The sequence below is a fragment of the Urocitellus parryii genome, chromosome 10 (assembly GCF_045843805.1).
Source record: "Urocitellus parryii isolate mUroPar1 chromosome 10, mUroPar1.hap1, whole genome shotgun sequence".
Lineage (NCBI taxonomy): Eukaryota > Metazoa > Chordata > Mammalia > Rodentia > Sciuridae > Urocitellus > Urocitellus parryii.
The window spans coordinates 46893323-46915417 of record NC_135540.1 but is presented as its reverse complement, the minus strand read 5'-3'; the positions used below and the strand labels follow the sequence as shown (position 1 = coordinate 46915417).

The window sequence follows — 22095 nt, the reverse complement described above, 5'->3', positions numbered from 1 at the left end:
AATGCCATCATCTGACTAGGAAAAGGGACCTGAGACAAGAAGTGCAGTGTTCTAGAAGGTAATTAAAAAGGGTTTAAAATAAGGAAAAGGAATGGATCTTCAATGATGCCAATTTCAGTTTATCTGTCAAAGTTCACTTAGGAGGTCATTTGTAGAGCTCTGAAGTTTACAATTTCTTTCAAAGATAACTAGTAGGCTGGGGAAATAACTGAGTAGAAAACCACAATAAGTGCTGGCCCTAGGTTCAATTCCAGCACGTTCAAAAAAAAAAAAAAAAAAAACCCACAAACTAATCCATAGGATTTCCTACAACTATAGGAAATAACCAACTGCTTTCACTGTTTCTTGAACTAGAATTAGTTCCCTTTGCATTCCTACTTTTAAGGATTGGAAATGAAGATCAGCTGTAAACAAGTTCCCATTGATCTCATTTTTCAAGACACACTACTCTGCAAGAAATGAGATCAGAAAAAATCAGCAAGTAAAGCCATGAGCTTCAATTTTCCTGGGAGGGGCTAAGACAGTTGTCAGCTGGGGTAAGATTTTTGGCCCTCAGGGAATTTTCTACTGGTATCCAGTGAGCAGAGACTGGGGATGTTACTAAATGTCCTATGCTGCGTAGTGCAGCCCCCTACAACAAATTACCTGGCACAAACATCAATAGTGCAGAGGTTGAGAACCTTGCGCTAAGGTGATTGGCGACTCCTCCCGTTTTATTAAGATTTCTGATGATCCTACTACTTACACAGGTTTTTGTTAAATGTGCAATCATGGCACAAAAAATAAAAATAAAAAAATAAATAAAGCACAGCAACAAGGAAAGAGCCAATTAAAGAAGGTAGGTCAGCGACTGCATGTATTAAAAGTAGAGGCTAGAGATACAGGGCTCCTTGATTCAATCTAGGTAAGACCTGGATTAAAGAGCCTGTAGGGAGGCATCTGCGGTTAAGTCGAGAGAAAGTAAGCAACTGGGATCAGAAACCTAAGTTCTTCGGACTTCCAATCGCAGGCGATCTAGTGCGTGCTGGTCGTTAACACCAGTCCCGCACATTTCTTCATCTACAATGAAAGATTTTAAGATAAGGGATCCTGAAAAACCCATAAAACTTATGCATCCTCTCCACACAAGAATGCCTCATAATGTAACAGGGGTTCGCTTGATGCTTTGACTATATCCCTTGTGGCTTTGAAACTTAAATTTGTTTTTCTTTTTCCCAACCTCCTTCCCGATCTCTTCCTTGATCTTGTTTCCCCCTAACCTTCTCCTTCCTGATCTCTCCTCTATAAAAGTCCCTCTGTTGCTGCTGATGGGCAGAATCACAGCCTTTGGGACAGGAGTTCCCTATTATTGCTAGCAAAGCAATAAACCATCTTTTTCCTCTTTCTCAAAGCCGCCTCCTTATTAGATTGGCATCGGGGACAAGGACCCAGCTTTCAGAAACAATAACACGAACCCTCACGGGCACTCTCCTGAGGAACTGGGGCGCAGCCACCCCATGGGAAACCTCTATCACAGCAACGTCCTCCAGGAGACTGAGCCGCGCGGAGCCGCGCAGCGCGCAGGCGCAGAAAGCAGTACGCGTGGGACCCGAGGAGCGACTGGGCGCGCTTGCAATTTCCGCCCGATCCGCGGGAAATCCTGTGTCATCGCCAACGAAGTGCTTCCTGGAGCGCGGCCCAGGTCACGAATCATGTGACGGCGCTTTGCGAGGAACCTGTTTTTGGAGCCTTCTCTGTACAGCTTTTGAACTAATCCAGCAGTCAAGAAACCCAGGTAACTGGCGCCGCTCTGCCTGGTGCTCAGGCCTGGGCCCCGGGGTGAAGTGGGTGGTGAGTTTGAAGAGGAAAGGCCGCCACTTCTCGTTGGGCCTCGACTTCTGGGTGCGGGGGCAGGGGTGCAATGGGCGAAGGTGAGACATCCAGGCTGGGTACTGGACCGGGTGTTGGGAAGTTCCGACCCCCTCCCATAGCCCCCGTGGTCCCAGATCTAGAACTGCGGAATCATGCTCGGCCTTGACGAGGACTTAATCCCCCGTTTAATGTGGGGGCACCGGGAGGGCGAAGAAGCCTAGAGGGGAGAGTCACAGGGAGTTTCTCTTCCAGGCGTGGAGATTGATCCTGCGGGAGAAAGGGGTTCGTCATGGCGGATGTGAGTTGATACCCCCACACATGAGGAAGGGCCCCGGGGGCGTGGGGGAGGCTACTGAGCACCAAGAGGTAGAGCTTCCCAAACACAAATTTTGTTTCGTTTTTGGTCTCCCTTCCGGGTTAGGATCAGGTGTGAGAGACTAATATGATTGGATTTTAAGGGTCCTGGGTTTCTGGTTGAGAAAATTGTATTCTCCCCTTTCCCAATCCTCCTGGGCCTTAAAAAAAAAAAAAAAAAAAAAAAAAAAAAAAAAAAAGACTGTCTGTATTTACCATTTGAAATTCTAAATGATGCCTTTCCTGTCAGTATGTAGGACATGTGCTCTGGATCCTTTTTTAAAAGTCAGCAGTCATGATAATTTCATTAGCTGCATTGTACGAATCGCAAGTCAAGGTGTGTGTGTGTGTGTGTGTGTGTGTGTGTGTGTGTGTTTAAGATGGGAGCAAAAGTAAACTGGTAGTGATAACATGGAATAAAATGATCATTCAGGTTTGGAGAAGAGCACGGATTAGAGATTTGAAAAACAGATAAGAGTCATATGTAGGTACAGATTACGATTATATATGGTTTGACAATGAAATTCATCAGGTAAGGGTGTGTAATAAAACAGATTATAAAAGTTTTCTGTTTCTTTAGTCCTAAATATGTTCTCTGCAGAATAAACACTTGATATGTTGTCTTTTTCTTTTAGTTATATGAGGAAGCTAAAACTTAGAGAAATTAATTAACTTGTTTAGGATCATTAAGAAGGACAATGGAGCTGGGCCCTGTGGCATACACCTGTAATCCCAGCCGCTGTAGAGGCTGAGCTAGGAGGATCACCAGTTCAAAGCCAGCCTCAGCAAAAGCGAGGTGCTAAGTACTCAGTGAGACCCAGTCTCTAAATAAAAATATACAAAATAAGGCTGGGGATGTGGTTTTGTGGTTGAGTGCCCCTGAGTTCAATTCCTGGTACTCTTCCTCTAAGAAAGAATGGAAAGTTTGTCTATGGATGTAGAAAAAAGTTCATAATGTATTCCTTTTTTGTTGTTTTTGTGGGTTTTTTTGTTTTGTTTTGTTTTGTTTTGTTTTGTTTTTTTGGTACCACAGATTGAACTCAGGGGTACTCCACCACTAAGCCACATACCTAGCCCTCCCTAGCCCATATTTTGTATTTTATTTAGAGGCAGGGTGAGTTGCTTAGCGCCTCACAGTTTCTGAGGCTGGCTTTGAACCAGCGAGTCTCCTATCTCAGCCTCCCAAGCCACTGGTATTACAGGCATGTGCCATGGCACCCAGCTCATAATGTATTCTAAACCAGTAGCTACAGGAGTAAATGTATTATGAAAAGTATGAACTGGCTTTACAGCTAGTACTAATACATACATCTCAATAAACTTTAATAGTTATATAGGTTCTATGATTATTTATTCAACCAATAGTGAATTGTTTCTCTAAAGGCTTAGAGCAAAAGGTTAACTTGCTCTAAGTTATAAAACTAGTAAATATAAAAATCAGAAATAGAAAGATAAAATGCCAGCAAGAAAAATTACGAATGATGACTTAAGTTTCCTGAAAGGTGGATAGGACAAGTTTAGAAAAGCAGTGGAAGCTATATAATATTACTTTTAAACATTCTCTTTCAGGACCTGAAGCGTTTCCTGTATAAGAAGTTACCAAGGTAAGAAACTAGTTATTGCATAACTTCCTCATAGCATGTTAATTTTATGAGACATATTATTTCTCTAAAGATATTTTGTATGATATTTATTATCACTTTTAAATATCTAACATTACTGTAGGTATCATAAGTGGTGTTCTTTGAGTTTGCAGATAAATAACATGAGGCCTAGAGGAGTTGTGTGGCTTTTCTATCCATTTGCTAGCAATGACATAATTTCATTCTTTATGGCCAAGTAAAACTCTGTTGTGTATATATTCCATATGTTTTTAATCTATTCATCTTGATGGTCATCTGGGCTGGTTCTATAATTTGACTACTGTTAATTGTGCTGCTATAACATTGATGTGGCTGCATTGCTATAGAATGCTGATTTTAGTGCTTTTAGATAAATATCAAGGAGTGGGATAGTTGTGTCCTATGGTGGTTCTATTCCTAGTTTTTTGAGAATCTCCATACTGCTTTCCAGAGTGGTGGTATTAATTTGCAATCCCACCAACAATCTATGTTATACCTTTCCCCCATATACTAGCCAACATTTGTTATTACTTGTGTTTTTGATAATTGCCATTCTGACTGGAGTGATATGAAATCTGTGAGTATAGGTTTGTTTGTTTGTTACCAGGGATTTAATCTAGAGGTGCTTTACACTGAGCCACATCCTAGGCCTTAAAAAAAAAAAAATTAAAAACTCTAAATTTTTTATTTAAATTTAAAAAACTCTAAATTTATTTTGAGACAGGGTCTTGCTAAGTTGCTTAGGGCCTTGCTAAGTTGTTAAAGCTGACTTTGAATTTGCAATCCTCCTGCCTCAGCCCCCTGAGCTGCTGGAATTATAGGCATGTGTCACTGCATCTGACCTGATTTTTTTTTTCTTTTGAGATATTTCTGTTTATTTCTCTGGTTCATTTATTGATTTGTTTATTTGGGTTTTTTTGGTGTAAGTTTTTTGAGTTTTTTATGTTTTGGATCTTCCCTATCAGAGGAGTATCTGGCAAAGATTTTCTCCGATTCTGTAGGTTCTCTCTTTATGTTCTTAATGGTTTCCTACTTTTAAGAGGAAACTTTGCTGTGCAGAAGCTTTTTAATTTGATGGCATTCCTCTTATTGATTCTTGGTTATATTTCTGGAGTTTTAGGGGTCTTTTTAAGGAAGTCAGTGCCTGTACCTATATGATGATGGAGTGTTGACCCTATGTTTTCTTCTCGCAGTTACAAAGTTTCTGGTCTAATTTCTAAGTCTTTGATCCACGTCATGTTGAATTTTGTGCAGGATGAGAGATTGGGATCTAGTTTTATTCATGTACATATAGATATTCAGGATTCCCAGCTCCGTTTGTTAAGAAGCTTATCTTTTCTCCAACATATATATTTTTTAAATATTAATTTTTTAGTTGTAGTTGGACATAATACCTTTATTGTATATATTTTTATGTGGTGCTGAGGATCGAACCCAGGCCCTCACATATGCTACATGAGCACTCTACTGCTGAGCCACAACCCCAGCTCTCTACCACATATTTTTGACACTTTTGTCAAGTATCAGATAACTGTAAGTTTGTGTGTTTGTCTCTTGTGTCTTCCATTCTATTCCACTGGTCTTCATGTCTGTTTTGATGCTAATTTTTTGCATAAAGTCTGGAGATCAGGTAATGTAATGATGCCTCCTGTGTTGCTCTTGCTCAGGATACAAGGCCTACATACAATCTACTTCATGTACTATTTTCTAAATTAAGTTCTTGTATTAAGGTTAACAAACTTTCTTTTAGATTTCTACTAATTCAAAGGACTTTGTCACTTATTTAAAATTCATATTTAGTTTAATGTAGAAAATGCCTTTCTTAGCAAGTGCTGCTTTACTCTGTACTCTTACAGATAACTTAGACTTGCTCAGTTGAGGGCACAAGAGAGGTATATGATTCTCATGTTTGACAAGGAAGTGATTCAGAATTTATTGAATAACTTTAAAGTAATATAGCAGAATTTGTGGTGAAAATTTTTTCTTATCTCCCAAATCTAAAGTTATAAAAGGTTGTGTATATCAATGTATTTTTGTAGATAGGGGAAAACACCTTATTTGAATTTTTGCTTGAATTTCCAGTGTGCTTTACTAATGGAATGTGCTTATAACTCGCCTGATTTCAGATCACTGGAAATTAATGACATTATTTTCTGGTTTTGAATATAACTATTATATTTTTCTCATGTATTCAGGAAAAAAATATTGAGGTTTTAAACTATGAAGTAATTGATTTTGTGTTACTATAATGCTTGAATTCATTTGTATTCTTTTCCTCCTAATATTGGCAAACTATAGAGACAAATTGTTGATTCTGTTTTTAACCCAGTAATCAACAATACAGGAAGTCCTAGCTTTGCATGCTAATATAGGTCTGTAGAAATGACAATACATGCTGAAAATAATTTAGAAATCAGGGAAAATAGCAATTGTTTTATGACCTTTAAATTTTTAAAGAACATTAAAAATTGTCTTATTGTTACTTATAAATATTTAGGGGAATGAAAACAAATACTAAAATGAATAATTGCTTAATACAATAATTTAAAACATTGGGGACATTGAGAATTAAGTATTGTTTTTTTGTTTTTGTTTTTGTTTTTGCAAAAAAGTGTATCAAGAGTAAGTTTAAAACAGTGTTTAATTCCAGTGGCTTGAGAGGCTGAGGCAGGAGGATTGCAAGTTTGAGGTAAGCCTCAGCAACCCAGTGAAGCCCTTAGCAACTTAGTTAGACTCTGCATCGAAATAACAAAATTTAAAAGGGTGGGGTGACAGGTTGGGGGTGTGACTGAGTGGTAGAGAGCTTCTGGATTCAATCCCCGGTACCAAAAAAAGAAAACATAAAAAGTAAAAACAGTGTTTAAATGCTTTTCATTTACTTTCAGAGGAGGAGCTAGATTCTTTTCTAGATCTTGGTGAATTGTCATAGTCTAATAATTTTGGATTAGCTGCCTACTTTTATCCTTTGTAATTTCACAGTTGTGAAATATCTGAGTCCTTTAATGTAATTTCTAAAAAAAAATTTTTAATTTTTTTATTATTTTTTTTCCAGAATCACTTTCTCTGGGACTTTTATCATATCTGGTTTCCTAATTTATGTCATTAAATTTACCTTCACTGAGTGCCTCTGACTATGTATCTAGAATCCCCCCAACAGTGATGGAGTCCACATTCCCTTTGTTAGCTCTTTCTTCTGTTAACTATTTACCATCATTTCAAATTTCACTTCTAGCATTTTAACTTTTCATTCCCTTTCTGTAGTTCATCTTTGCTGGCTACTTCCCTCTTTAGATTATCTATTTTTTTTAATGTCATATAGTTTATACTGGGAGACAAGGGCTGTATGCCTTGTTATGTCTCTTTGTAAACTGCATGATAGATGCCCAGTGACCAGTCATGAACACATTTTGAAAGAAGTGATGTGGATGGTTACAGATCACAGAGTACATCTGTTAATTACATGGTTATCCTGATGGTAATGTGAAGAGTTAGCAAACTTTGTAGCTTATGCAGTAATTCAGTAAATATGTGAGGGTAATTGAAATTCCACCCATGTTATGGGCAGGAGGTGGTATTAACTAAATCATAATAACTGAAAAATGCAAACTGGAACTAGCAAAAATGAAAGCTTTCTGTATTTATCTGTAGTTATCTTGTTAGAACCCTGGCATTTGAAAGGTGCTAAATTGAGGGGGTGGGAGAACACTCTACTATACTGGTGACACAATATGGGAATAAAAGCATAATTTATCCACTTAGAAGACTTACCAGTTTTAAAATGCTATTTTAAGAGTCTACTTGTTGAAGAAGCAAAAAAATAAAAATTGCATTCAGTGTTTTTAACTTATATAGTCACCATTGAGATGCTCTTTATTCATCTGGAGACCTAATAAACAAAGCAATAATTAATTCTTTTTTTTAAATTTGTTCTACTTAGTTGTATATAACAGCAGAATGCATTTCAGTTCATAATATACAAAGGGAGTGCAACATTTCAATTCTCATGGTGTAGAAATGCACCATTGGTGTAATCATACATGTGCCTAGGGTAATGATGAGCAATAATTAATTCTAATTACATGGTCTGATTATAAATAACAAAATTGATTCGGACATTGAGGATCTCACATTATCAACTTTTGATGTACTGTGGCACTGTACATGATGAAGCTGTCTTAAGAATTGTTAAAAAATTGGGGCTGGGGATGTGGCTCAAGTGGTAGCGTGCTCGCCTGGCATGTGTGCGGCCCGGGTTCGATCCTCAGCACCATATACAAAGATGTTGTGTCCGCCAAAAGCTAAAAAATAAATATTAAAATTCTCTCTCTGTTCTCTCTCTCTCTCTCTCTCTCAAAAAAAATTGTTAAAAAATATATTCATTTTATTTCTGAGCAATGTTTAAAGTTCATCAAAAACAGTTGAAAAGTAATTGACAAGTTTGAATTCTGACATCTTTTATCTTTTAAAAAATATTTTTAGTTATAGATGGACACAGTACCTTTATTTTGTTTATTTATTCGTTTTTTTATGTAGTGCTGAGGATCAAACCCATTGCCTTAATGCTTGCTAGGCAAGCGCTGTACCACTGAGCCACAACCCCAGTCCTCTTTTATATTTTAACCAAAGGAAAAACATCAGATGGTAGTGCCCTTACAAGAGGTATATTCAGTGTAAGAATATTTGTAAAAAGATAATTAATTCTTTCATAATGACAGAAAAGGAATTAATGTCATCTCTTTTTTTTTCATAATGACTGAGTCCAGTTTTACTTGTGTATTGTGATCTTATCTTAAAGTAGGCTTACTGTATTCCAAGAACAAAAAGAAGGAAGAAACAGTGTGAGCACTTTGATTTGTTGCTAGATGTATGGATTTGAATCTTTAGCTATAAACAGATTCCTCAGCGCTGTGTGCGCTGTGCTTCTCAACAGCCAAGTCAGTCAGCTACAGACATTAATAGAATGTGTGCTTTTGAATTCTGTTAAGTATCATTCTTGGATTTGTACTTTAGAATCTGGCTATGACCCAAAGAAGCATCAGGCTTTTATAATCACAACTTGTCATTGTTTTAAAATAACCAAATATTTCATAATTATATGAAAAAGCTAAGTATAAAGTCTTTGTGGGTAGTTAGAGAAGGGAGCTTGGAGATTGAACCAAGGGCCTTTATTATACTAAGCTCACACTTGCACATGCTCTACCACTGAGCTATACCCCCAGCCCCAGTATGTTGTCTTTGATTACTGACTAATATTATTTTTAGAAAAAGAATGGTTATTTTATTTAGAGTTTAGATTTCTACAGAATGTTCCGTAAAATTTAATTTATTCCTTGTAAAAATATAATGTCTATTAGTGAATCACACTTATTTTTAATCTTTAGTAAATCTGTTTATGGAGCTCTTTGTTTACAGTCTGTAATTGAGAACAACTTGTATCTTTATATTTGTGACCTGATTTCTAAAAATGGTTACTTTAAGAGTGTAAGCAAATTGTTCTCCTTTCTTGGACTTGTATTTCTGTAATTTGCAACCCATTAAGAAGAAAATCCTTTTGCCAGTTCCTGTAATCCCAGCAGCTCCGAAGGTTGAGACAGAAGGATCTGAGTTCAAAGCCAGCCTCAGGAATTGCAAGGTGCTAAGCAACTCAGTGAGACCCTGTTTTTAAATAAAATATAAAATAGGGCTGGAGATGTGGCTTGGTGGTTGAGTACCTCTTAAGTTCAATCCCTGGCACCCCCCACCCCTTACATAGATAGATAGATAGATAGATAGATAGATTAAAAAGAAAGTCGTTTTATTTATTTATTTTTAAATTTTTAGTGTTTAGTATTGGGGATTGAACCCAAAGGCACTTAACAATAAGCTATATTGTTATCTCCTCCCTACTCCCCACCCCCGCCTTTTTAAATGTTGAAACAAGGCCTCACTAAGTTGCTAGGCTATCTCAGATTTGGGTTCCTCAAAAGATTGCGGAGACTCTGCTTCCCCAGTCTCTGGGATTACAGCTGTATACTACCATGCCCAGCAAATTTTTTCTTTTGGTGCATTAGTTGCTATTTAAGTTAATTACCATGGATATTAGGGGAAAAAAAGTTACCTGTTGTGGCACAAATTTTTCTAAACATTTTTAAAGTACTCTTTTTACCTCTTTAAATTTGCTCATTTTTTGAGTAGGCAATATAAAGTTCAAAAAAAAGGTACAGAAATTAACTGAAGAGCCAGGGATGGGTTCAGTGGTAGAGCACTTGCCTAGAATGCCTGAGGCCCTAGGTTATTTCCCTAGCACTGCAAAAGAAAATATTAACAGGAACATAGAGTGAAAAGCTTCCTATCCTTGTGCTCCAGCCACATAGTTTCCCTGTTAGAGATGACTGTTGTTATTTTTTATGTACCTACACTTAACAAGGAATGTAAGCATGTGTATTTATACACACAAAAACAAGCCTTCACATTACATTATATAAGTTGTTGTTTCTTTTACACATTGTATTCAAAACTTGATATTTTTTCACTTGGAAGAATATACTTTGAGATTATTCCCTCCTGGCACACAAAGAACTTTGTTGTTTAAGTCTACATAGTATTACATTGTATGTCATTGTATGTGTATATCATTATTACTTATTTAACTTGCCCTTCCTTTCAAGTTATGTTGCTGTTTGTAACTTCACAAAATGATTTGCATGTGTGATTCTATAGGATACGTGTTTACATGACCTAGTTTTGAGATTACAAGAATATATTTGTTTTATTATTTTTCTAAAATATATTTTAATCATAGATAATTTCAGGATTAAACAGTATCAGTAATGATATAGTATAAAATAGTATAATACACAGTTACTTCATCATTGTTTTTTTATTTGTTTTAATTAGTTATACATATTAGAAGGAATGAGAGAAAGGGAAAGGTGTTTTTCCTTTTTTTTTAATCCTATAACCCTACTAATAACCTTTTCTGCTTAAATAAACCACGGAATGATAATCCATTAGCAATTTTAATGGAGAATTAGCTTTTTAGATCTTTACCTAAATAATACAAACATGTAAAGATTTTAAACATGTTAGTGGTACAGATTCATTCAGTTTTTGAAAGAGTTTTAGCAAACACATAGGAGCATAGTATATTAATAATTGAGACCTCAGTCATTTTTTCAGAAATACATGAGAATTACCATTATGAGTTTGAGGTATGTATTTTGAGAAAAATGGAATATTTTATAATATTTTACCTTTTTTCTTTTTCTAGTGTTGAAGGACTCCATGCTATTGTTGTGTCAGATAGAGATGGAGTACCTGTAATTAAAGGTAAACATGAATATTTGCTCTGGACTAAAAATGTATTTACATCTGATTATTACAGAAGGCAAATATATAAAAATTATTTCAACAAATTCAGAAGATGGTCTAGTTCTAGGAGAAATCTTTGCTTTTAGACTTTAAAATTATAAGGTTAGAAATCTCCTGGTTTAGTTCTTTACTTTTATAAATGAAGATGATCAAATGAAAAGAGTACATTGCTGATCCAGAGTTGCACATGAATCAGTGACAAGGAAATACTAGAAACCATCATTTCCTGATGTGTAGTCCAGCATGTTTTCTAACCCACCACACAACATGGGTGACCATAGTCAGGCCACTGCCCATTCTTAATTTTGTAATGAAGACTTTGAACAGAATAATCTCTGATGATTGTTTAGCTCTAAGGTTCTCCCAAGGATCTATGTAATGCCTTGCACTCAACACTTATTAATACAGTCAGCTCCATTCAGGCCTTTTTTTTTTTTTTTTTTTTAGTTGCTCATGACAATAAAGTGAGAAACTTGAAACAAGTAGCCACTTGTGGGATTTATTTATTTATTTTTTTGTGTATGTGCTAAGGATTGAATCCAGGGGTACTTAACCACTGAGCAACATTCCCATCCCTTTTTTTTTATATTTTATTTAGAGACAGGGTCTCTGAATTGCTAAGTACCTCACTAAGTTGCTGAGGCTGGCTTTGAGCTCACAATCTTTCTGCCTCAGCCTCCTGAGCTACTGGGATTACAGGTGTGCGCCACTGTGCCCGGCCACTTGTGGGATTATTAATGTTTATTAGAGATGCTGCTGCTCTGGGCTTTATGAGTGCTAAAGTTTTTGTAGTTTTTTTCATTATTTTATTCTAGCACAGCTCTTGGATAACCACAATATTCAGTTTATTGAATGTGTTGATGATGGTTTATGTCTTAGATAGATAGCAAAAAAAAAAAATATGAACTTTTTTGGGGTGGGGGTACTGGGGATTTAACCCAGGGGCACTTGACTACTGAGCTACATCTCCAGTTCTTTTTATTTTCTATTTTGAGATAGGGTCTCATTAAGTTGCTTAGGGCCTTCTAAAGTTGCTCGGACTGGGCTTGAACTTGAGATTCTCCTGCCACAGCCTCCAGAGTCACTGGGATTACAGGTGTGCACTACTACACCCAGCACAAACATTTTTATTTTTATTAAAAATTTTAAAATGCAAGAATCACCATTTTCTCCCTTAGTTATTATCATTCTGATTAAGCAGTTTTTCCCATCTAAGTTTATGAGACCCAGTTTAGTAGTATGGTTTTTAATATTGTAAAATGTAACTTTTTGCTCAGTTTTTTATGGATTTATTTTTAAAAGGGAGTGATGTAAATCTTCTCTGTACCACATTCTTTGCATAATTTTTACTTAAATTGCTTATTTTTCCAGTGGCCAATGATAATGCTCCAGAACATGCTTTGAGACCTGGTTTCTTATCTACTTTTGCCCTTGCTACTGACCAAGGTAGTAAACTTGGGCTTTCAAAAAATAAAAGCATTATATGTTACTATAACTCTTACCAGGTAAGTTCATTATTCTCAAATAGTTTTCTGATTTTAATTATCCTTTGCTATCTTTAATATAAAATAGTCCTGTGTTGTGATGCTAAATATTTAGTTTTGAAGGGGATGAAATTTTAAACTTTTAACCTTTAAGTTGGTTATGTTAAAACTGTAGTAATTTCCTTAAGATTTCTTAAATAAAGAACATGTCATCTCCAAAAGGGTAAGTTAGGTCCCTGTTAACTCCAGGGTAAGTTAGATCATTGTTAACTCCAGTAGATGGTGCCATTAGCTAAATAAACAGCTATGATTTCTCAAACAATACACTTTTTTGTTGTTGTGACAGATAAAATTATTTCTTTGAAAGTCAAATGGATGTTATTTAAATTTGTTATTATTGCTCTTTTTGTGTGTGTGTGCGTGCTGGGGATCAAACCCAGGGCTTCATGCATGTAGGCAAGAACTCTAGCACTGAACCACATCTCTAGCCCCTATTGTTGTAAATTCTGTTGTTTGAAATGCATATATAACAAATGAAGTTATTATTTGTGGGGAAGAAATTAAAATTGTGCTTTTATTTTTTGAAAGCCCATGTTGTTACATGTCTCTTGTTCTCCAGCTACATTTTCTTAAGAATAATTTAATCCCTTTTGCTTTAAAGACATGTTTCCTAGGATATAACTCATTTGCCACAGATGACATATAATGACATTTTAAATTTTAAAATTATGTATTTTTCACATGTATTAGGACAAATAATCAAATCATCTGACGTACTCACCAATAAGAATTAGTTGAAGCTCAGTTTTTTAAAAAGTAGTTAACTTAATTTAAGTTGATAATGTTTAGTTTATAAATTAGGCACAGTAAGAGATTAACAATATAACTTGCCATAGGTGTTAGCAACCTTGGTGTATAACTTTTTTTCTTTCCTTATTAAGTTGAAAACTTTCATCTTTTCACTTAAAGGAAGCTCTTTATGGCTTCTTTTTGGCATATCTGAATTGCCAACATTGCTTTTTGCATCTTGAGCCCATAGGTTACTTTCACACAAGCACTACCATGACAATCAAGCTGATCAAAAATGACTACTAAGTGACTAAAGTGGATAGCAGCATGTACATTTTGGATATGTTGAATAAAGGGCTAATCACTTCCTAGCCAGAATAGAGTGGTACAGTATGATATTTCATCATGCTATTAGAATGGTATGCGATTTAAAATTTATGAGTTATTTTTTGAATTTTCCACTTAATATTTTTGTAACATGATTGTATTGTGGGTATTGGAAACCTTAGAAAGGGATACTACAGATAAGGGTGGGGGATTGCTGTACTTGAATGACTAAGAAATTATTACCTTTAGCTATTATCAATTATTCATTGAACCTCTGTTATGTAACATTTGAAAACTTTCACCTTGAAAACTTTTTGGGCTAAGTGGTATTAATGTCTCTAAAAGATAACAAGTATGTCCATTTTTTTGGAAATATTTACTTTGAGATTATTTATATTTTATAATATACCAGGTTAGGCTAATAACATTGCCTATTTAAAAATTTTTGAAAGATTCAGAATTTCAGTTGAGTTACACTACATTTTTACAATGTAACATTATTTAGATCTTATTTTCTTTGTAGGTGGTTCAGTTCAATCGTTTGCCTTTGGTGGTGAGTTTCATAGCCAGCAGCAATGCCAATACAGGTGTGTTTTTGTTACCTTAAATATAGCTTTTTTAAAAAAAATTTATTTTTGTACTTGCAGGTGAACAGCATGCCTTTATTTTGTTTATATTTATATGATGCTAAAGATTGAACCCAGTGCCTTATACATGCTAGGCAAGTGTTCTGCCACTGATCTACAACCCCAGCCCCTTAAATATAGCTTTTAATTCTTTATATTACTGTATCTGTGCAGTATAAAAGAAATAATAAATTTCAATTCTGAAAACTGCCTACCTCTGACATTTACTTCCCTTGACTTTGGGAAATAATTTCTCTGAATCTTGGTTTCCATATCTGTATAATAGAGCTGATAGTTGCTTTCTATATCTTATGAGCTTATTTTCTAGTTCAAAAAGCAAATAAAAGTTTTTGAGATAGGAAAGAAGTTAAGTGTTATCCTGAGTGCTACATCTTGTTCATATTAAAATAGTTTAAGGAAACAGGGTGGAGAAGATAACCAAACAAAACCCACAGAATAATCAAAGATGATTTACCTCCATATAGACCAATCAAATTAAATTAGAATTTTTTAAATTGATAATGATGGCGGGAAAGATGATTGAGAATTTAAAGAGCATTAATAGAATGAAGACATTCCCATTCTTAAGTGCTGAAGAATTTGAGAACAAATACTAAGAAGCTGTACTTTCTATAGAGAATAGTAAAATTCTATGATATCCGATACCCTTCACTGGGTGTATATGTGTAAAATAATGGTATTGTTTAGTTGGGTTGGTATATTTCATACCTATTTGGGTAAAGTGAGATTTTTTTTTTTAAGTCACAAGTTATCCCATACTAAATAATCGAGTTATTATACGTTGTATAATGTACAGACAGTACTTAGAACCTAAATTAAGGGAATGCTAGGTATGCTAATTTCTAGGTGAGTTTTTCTCTGAGATTTATCATTGAACATGTAAATATGTTTTATACTCTACCATTTGTCTTTATTGTTTCATTTGAAATACCCATTTATGTCTTAGCTTTATTGAATTTATTCAGTTTTGTTGTCCTTCGATCAATATTGAAGTAGCCCATTTACCTCTTTTGATGTAATGTTAACATATGCTCAGGAAAAAAATATTTCTTATTTAGTAAAAATAATGTGTATTATCGTCAATCAGTGCATATTTTGAAACAGATAAATTAAGATTTTCCTTTCAAAACTCTTTAACAAATTACAGTGCATATAATTCATCTGTATCTACTAATAGAAACAAATATTTTTTATCCATCTACTTTTTAATAGTAGATGAAAATGGAACATAGGATTTGGGGTTACTTTATTCATAATTAGAATGATTGTTTTATTTCTGGGAAAATGTGCCTGATTTACTTTTTAGCAACTAAATTTTGGAAAAGGGGGAATTTAAGTTAATGACTTTCAGGAACATTTTTCTGACATTTTCTAATTCTTCAAATCTCTTTGTTTTAGGACTAATTGTCAGCCTAGAAAAGGAACTTGCTCCATTATTTGAAGAATTGATAAAAGTTGTGGAAGTTTCTTAATGGAAAAAATGGTTTCTGATGTGTATATGGTCTTTATTGTAACAATACAATATCAATCCAGCAATCTTTAGAACACAATAATACTTTTATCTATGTACTCGAAAAGGCCCCTTTTCCCCCACCTTATACTAAAGAAAGAGCCTATAATGTATAGACAGATCAATTGTTATATTTACTTGCATAAGGTCTTTTCTTATTTAGTGAGATCTGGGGATACCACAGAAATGGTTCAGTCTATCACAGCTCCCATGGAGTTTGTCCAGTCACCAGATATAAATGAGTTTCTATTCAGTGGATCAGAATCAAAATGGTACATTGATCCACTTGAGCCATTATGTGCTCCCTATTGTACAGTACTCCCAGGCCTGCAGGAATGCAGCAGACCCTTTTTATTGTGAATAATAATGACATATTTTTCTTTATATTGTTTTATTTCTTTACATTGATGTGAGGAAGACAAAGTAGCTTAGTAAAAGTAATAAAATCAGTACAATCACTAACGTTCATTTGGATATATTATTTTGTAGTATAGATGAAGATTACTAATTTCATTCTTCTCAGAGGGTGCTGCTCTTTAATGAAAAGAAAAATTATAGCTTATGGTGTTTTTTTCCTACTTTGCTTTCTATAACCAATCAGTGTTTTAATGTTTGTGTATCTTATAAAATTCAAATGTGATTTGTTATTGAATCCTGTTTCCAGTATCAGTATGTATATAAACATTATAGTATAGTCTTTTTTCATACATGAGTTTAAATAAAATAGTATTTTTAAAAATATAGTTTGAGCACCATATAGATATTTGTTTTTTCAGACTTTTCCCCAAAATGTAAATAACATCATTCATTCATTCATTCAACTACACAAATAAGTTTTGAACGTTTCTTTCAGATATTGATCTTAAGATTGTTTTACCAAGTGTAAACTGTCAATTAGAAAACAAACCTCATCTGTGAGCCTAATATCTCCTTGAAATAAGTATCACAGTTCTAGTATATGACCTTTTTAGGTTCAGAAGGAATGCAGTACATCTTTCAGGTTGTTAATTTCCTTCTAGGTTCTTTGATAATTAGTTTGTCACTAGTGTAATTCAGTACATATACTTTGAGCACCTCCTATGTGCCAGTCCTCAGCGCTTCCACACTGCACAGTTCTAAGAAGCATTATTCATACCATATTTCTCTACCCTGGAGGTTGACTTTCACAATGGAATGTTTTTGAATGCAGTCCCTAAAATTATGTAGTGAAGCATTCAGGCAAGCAGTGTGCTGCTTTTCCTTCCTCCTCTTTTCCAACACAAATATGAGATTAACTTGTGATATCCTCCTTTAAAGAAATTATTGTTTTTACCAAACAAGTATAGAACATGCTGTAATAAAGCCGTATAGAAGGTATTGTAGAATCACAAAACAGGAGCAGTTAAAATGGACTAGAGGGCTAGGGATGTAATGTAGCTCAGTGGTAGAGTGCTTGCCTAGCATTTTCAAGGCCCTGAGTTCAGTCTCTAGCACTTCAAAAATAAAATGGACAAAAACTATGCTTTACAAAAAAAGTAATAGCAACCAGATAGGCTTTTTGTTTGTTTATTTTGGGGGAGTACTAGGGATTGAACTTGGGGGCACTCAACCACTAAGCCACATCCTCAGCCCTGTTTTGTATTTTATTTAGAGACAGGGTCTCACTGAGTTGCTTAGTGAGACCTCAGTTGCCATTACTGAGGCTGGCTTTGAACTTGTAATCATCCTGCCTCAGCCTCCCAAGCCACTGATATTACAGACATGCACCAACATGCCCAGCCAGATAGTGTTTTCTCTGTAGGAAACTATAAGTAGTTTAATTGTTACAACCTAATTAAACATTAGAAAAGCACATTAAAATATAGAATTTCCATTATCTAATAATGTCTTGATGATGAAATGGTATATGAAGCAGTGTTTTAGAAATGAGGTGGCCCAATTTTATTTTGAGAGTAATAAATTTAAAACTCCAGGAAAAACTAATAAATGTAGTAAATCTTTGCATGTTACCACTGCTCCTATTCTATTTGAGAGGGTATAATAAATAAATTAGTCTACAGTTTGGTGAAAATCCCCGAGTTTTTTGAAAAAGTAACATGAAACTAGGTTATTTTATCAAGAGAAGGAAATAAAAGGAATAAAAATAGAAAAGGAAGAAGTCAAATTCTCACTGTTTGCTGATGATATGATCCTACACTTAGAAGATCCAAAAAAACTCCATCAAAAGACTACTAGAGCTAATAAATTCAGCAAAGTAATAGATTATAAAATTAACATACATAAATCAGTAACCTTCCTATATCCAAAAATAAATCTGCTAAGGAAGAAATCAGGGAACCAATCCCATTCACAATGTGCCCCCCCCCCAAAAAAAATCCTAGGAATAATCTAATGAAGGCAGTGAAACACCTCTCCATTGAAAACTATAGAATATTGAAGAAAGATAGAAAGACCTCCCTAGTTCATGAATAGGAAAAATTAATACTGTTAAAATGGCCACAGTACCAAAAGCAATATACAGATTCACTGCAGTCCCCATCAAAATACCAGTGACATTCTTCACAGAACTAGAAAAAAATTGGTCCTTGAATTTATTTGGAAGAATAAGACCCAGAATAGCCAAGCAATTCTTAAGTCAAAGAGCAATGCTGGAACCATCACAATACCTAACTTCAAATTAGTAAAGATCTATAGTAACAAAAACTTCAAAGTACTTGTATAAAACAAATGGTAGACCAGTGATACAGAGTAGAAGACACAAAGGCATTATAGTCATCTGATCTTTGATAAAGTTGCCAAAAACACTGGAGAAGTGACAACCATTTTAACAAATGCTGCTGGGAAAACTGGGTGGCCATATATAGAAGAATGAGACTAGACCCTTATCTCATAGCCTGCACAAAAATCAACTCAAAGGTATAGGAATTAAACCAGAAACTATGCAATTGCTAGGAGAAAGCATAATGTCAACACTTCAACATAGAGGCATAGGCAACAACTTTTCTCTAATGGGACCCCAAAAGCTCAGGAAATGGTATGGCATCAAATTAAAAAGCTTCTGCACAGAAGAAATAAGAATGTGAAGAGAGGATTTACAGAATTGGAAAAGATCTTGGCTAGCTACTCTTCTGACAGAGGATTAATATCTAGAATACATAATGAACTCGACACCAAAAAAAACCCCAATTAATAAATGGGCAAATGAATTAAACAGACGCTTCTCAAAAGAAAAAATATAGATGGCAAATACATGGAAAAGTGTTCAACATCATTAGCAACTAGGGAAATGCAAATCAAATTACACTGAGATTTCATCTCATTTTAGTCAGTATTGCGGTCATCAAGAATACAAACAATAATAAATGCTGGGGAGGATATAGAGAAAAAAGAACATTTTTACACTGTTGGGATTGTAAATTAGTACAACCACTATGGAAATCAGTATGGAGGTTCTTCAAAACACTAGGCATGGAACCACCATATAAACCAGCTATACCTCTTCTTAGTATTAATCCTAAAGAATTTTCCAGGTGTGGTGGTGCATGCCTGCAATACCAGCAGCACTGGAAGCTGAGACAGGAAAATCAGGAGTTTAAATGCAGCCTCAGCAACGATGAAGCACTAAGCAACTCAGTGAAAACCTGTCTCTAAATAAAACACAAAATATGGCTGGAGATGTGGCTCAGTGGTTCAGTGCCCCTGAGTTCAAAACCCCAGGAACCTCCCCACCGCCCCCCCCAAATCATCGTATTATAGTGATATGTGCATACCCATGTTTATAGCAGCACTGTACACAATAACCAAACTATGGAACCAGCCTAGATATCCACCAACAGATGAATGGATAAAGAAAATGTGCTTTCTATACACAGTGGAGTTTTATTCAGCAATAAGGAAAAAAATGAAATTATGTCATTTGCAGGAAAATGGAGGGAACTTGAGAACATTATGTTAAGCAAAATAAGCCAAACTCAGAAGGTCAGGTGTAATATGGTTTCTCTCATAAGTGGAAGCTAGAGATGAAAAAGGAAAGGAAAATGTAGAGGTGATCACATGAAAACCAAAGGGCTATCAGAATAGAGGAAGGGAACCAAGGGGAGAGTATGGGGATGTGCTAAGGAGGGCTGTTGGCCATATACTGTGCACATGTACTAATATGTAAAAACAAATCCCGTCATTATGTACAACAATAATGTACAAATAAGTGGAGGGAAAAAAGCTAGATTATTTTTAGAAGGCAGTATGAATCTAGTTGCATGGTACAAAACTAGGTAGATCAATGGAATGAACTAATCCCAAAACAATTTTCCTAAAATTTTGTAAAGGACTGAAAACATTATAAAGATGGCATCATAAATTAATGGGAAGGAATTATTCATTAAGTGTGACAGATTTTTTTGTGTCTTGCTAGTAGAAGTAACACAATCTTTGGTCCAGCTATTCTATTTCCAGCAATTTGTCCTACCAATGCATATAGAGGTGTGAGATTGCATATTTATAAGCCTAGACTTTGCAACTTGATACTGTCAAAGGTTGGAAGCTACCTAAATATCTACCCTTGATAGGATAATGGCAAATTCTGGTTTTTTGAACAACACCAATATATATGTACTTTTGTTTCTGGCATAATTGTTTATAGTGCTCTTTTCACTCTCAAATCTCCCACTGTAGATAGAGGTTTGGTGAAATAAATTGCTACATTTTCCCAGTAGAGAAAGAAATAAGGAAGTGCTTCAGGTATTGAAATGAAATGATCTCCAAGGCATAATGTTCATTGAAAAAAGCATGGTTTGAAACTGACATGATAAAATGTGTATGAAGAAAAATATATGTGTATATTCATAAGTGGTTTATGATAGATGATTTGTATATTTAGATAATCTCCGAAGAGGTGCATGAAAGAAAGAATTAGTGGAAGATTACCTGGTTATCTGTTCAGGAGTGAGCCTTTTCACTGTAAACTTCATTGTACTTTTTGAATTTTTAACTATTCAAAAATAATAAAAATAAATTAGTAAAAATATTTCGGCAAGAAACAGAATTATGAGATAATTTGGGAAGAAAATTGTATTAGGGTCCTTTAAAGAAGTGGAACAAGGAGAATATATATTTATCCTGTTTATTTCAAGGAATGGTTTATATATTTGTGAGGACTGGCAAGTCCAATTGTGTAACATGTTGGAAGGCTGAAAATTTCAGGCAAGACCTGCTACTGTGGTTTTGAAGTAGAATTTTTTCCTCCTGGAAACCTCAGTTTTGCTCTTCTGGCCATTTAACTGATTGGAGGAGTCCTCCCCACATTATGGAGAATAATCTCTTTGACTTAAATTCAAGAGATTGTAGTTAGTAAGCACATCTTACTAACCTTCATAATCACAAAATACCTTCATAATCACATTTAGATTCATGTTTGATTGAATAATAACAGTTTATCCTTGCTGTTATGGTTTGGATGTGAAATGTCCCCCAAAAGCTAAAGTCGGAGACAGTGCAAGAATGTTTAGGGGAGAAATGATTGGATTATGAGAGCCTCAATACAATCAATGAATTAGTCCCCTGATGGGAATTAACTGAGTGGTAACTGAAGGCTGGTAAGGTGTGGCTGGAGGATGTGAGTCCCTGGGGGCATGGTCTCAGGGTATAAATTTTGTATCTGGTGACTGGAGTGTCTCTCTGTTCTCTGACCATCACGTGAGCTGCTTCCCTATGCCACTCTTCCATCTTGATGTTAAGCCGCACCTTGAGCCCTGAGGAATGGAGCTGGCTGTCTATGGACTGAAACCTCTGAAACCATGAGCCCTCAAATAAATTTTTCCTCCTTTACAATTGTGCTGGTGGAGTTTTTTATTCACAGCGGCAAAAAAGTTGACTAAAGCACTTGCCAAGTTGGCACATCAAACAACTTTCAGAGTCCACTCCTAGTTATCTTGGCATCTGTATGTATCTCAAACCATATTTTAACTTCAAAATAAAAATAATAACTAAATCATATTTCTAACCTGATACAACTATTCTACATACAACCAAGAATATTTCCATTAGTGGATTCCCAGAATATGCAACCATTCTCCAAAGGAAGATGTGAGGTTCATGGGTGATGCTCACTTTTCTCCTTGCTATTCTGTGTTGTAAGGTCAACTGCTATTAGTACATTTTATGTAAGATTATAAAAACATATGACC

The 22095-nt window shown here is 35.1% G+C and overlaps 1 protein-coding gene across 1 annotated transcript; it reads left to right on the top strand.

The window, feature by feature from the left end:
* The first annotated feature begins 1595 nt into the window (after positions 1-1595).
* On the top strand, positions 1596-21727 carry Lamtor3 (late endosomal/lysosomal adaptor, MAPK and MTOR activator 3). The gene is made up of 7 exons (XM_026398107.2): positions 1596-1774; positions 2104-2149; positions 3775-3809; positions 11077-11135; positions 12549-12682; positions 14301-14364; positions 15823-21727. The coding sequence occupies exons 2-7, from the start codon at positions 2141-2143 to the stop codon at positions 15894-15896; spliced, it is 375 nt and encodes a 124-aa protein (XP_026253892.1). The 5' UTR covers positions 1596-1774; positions 2104-2140; the 3' UTR covers positions 15897-21727.
* The last annotated feature ends 368 nt before the right edge of the window (positions 21728-22095 follow it).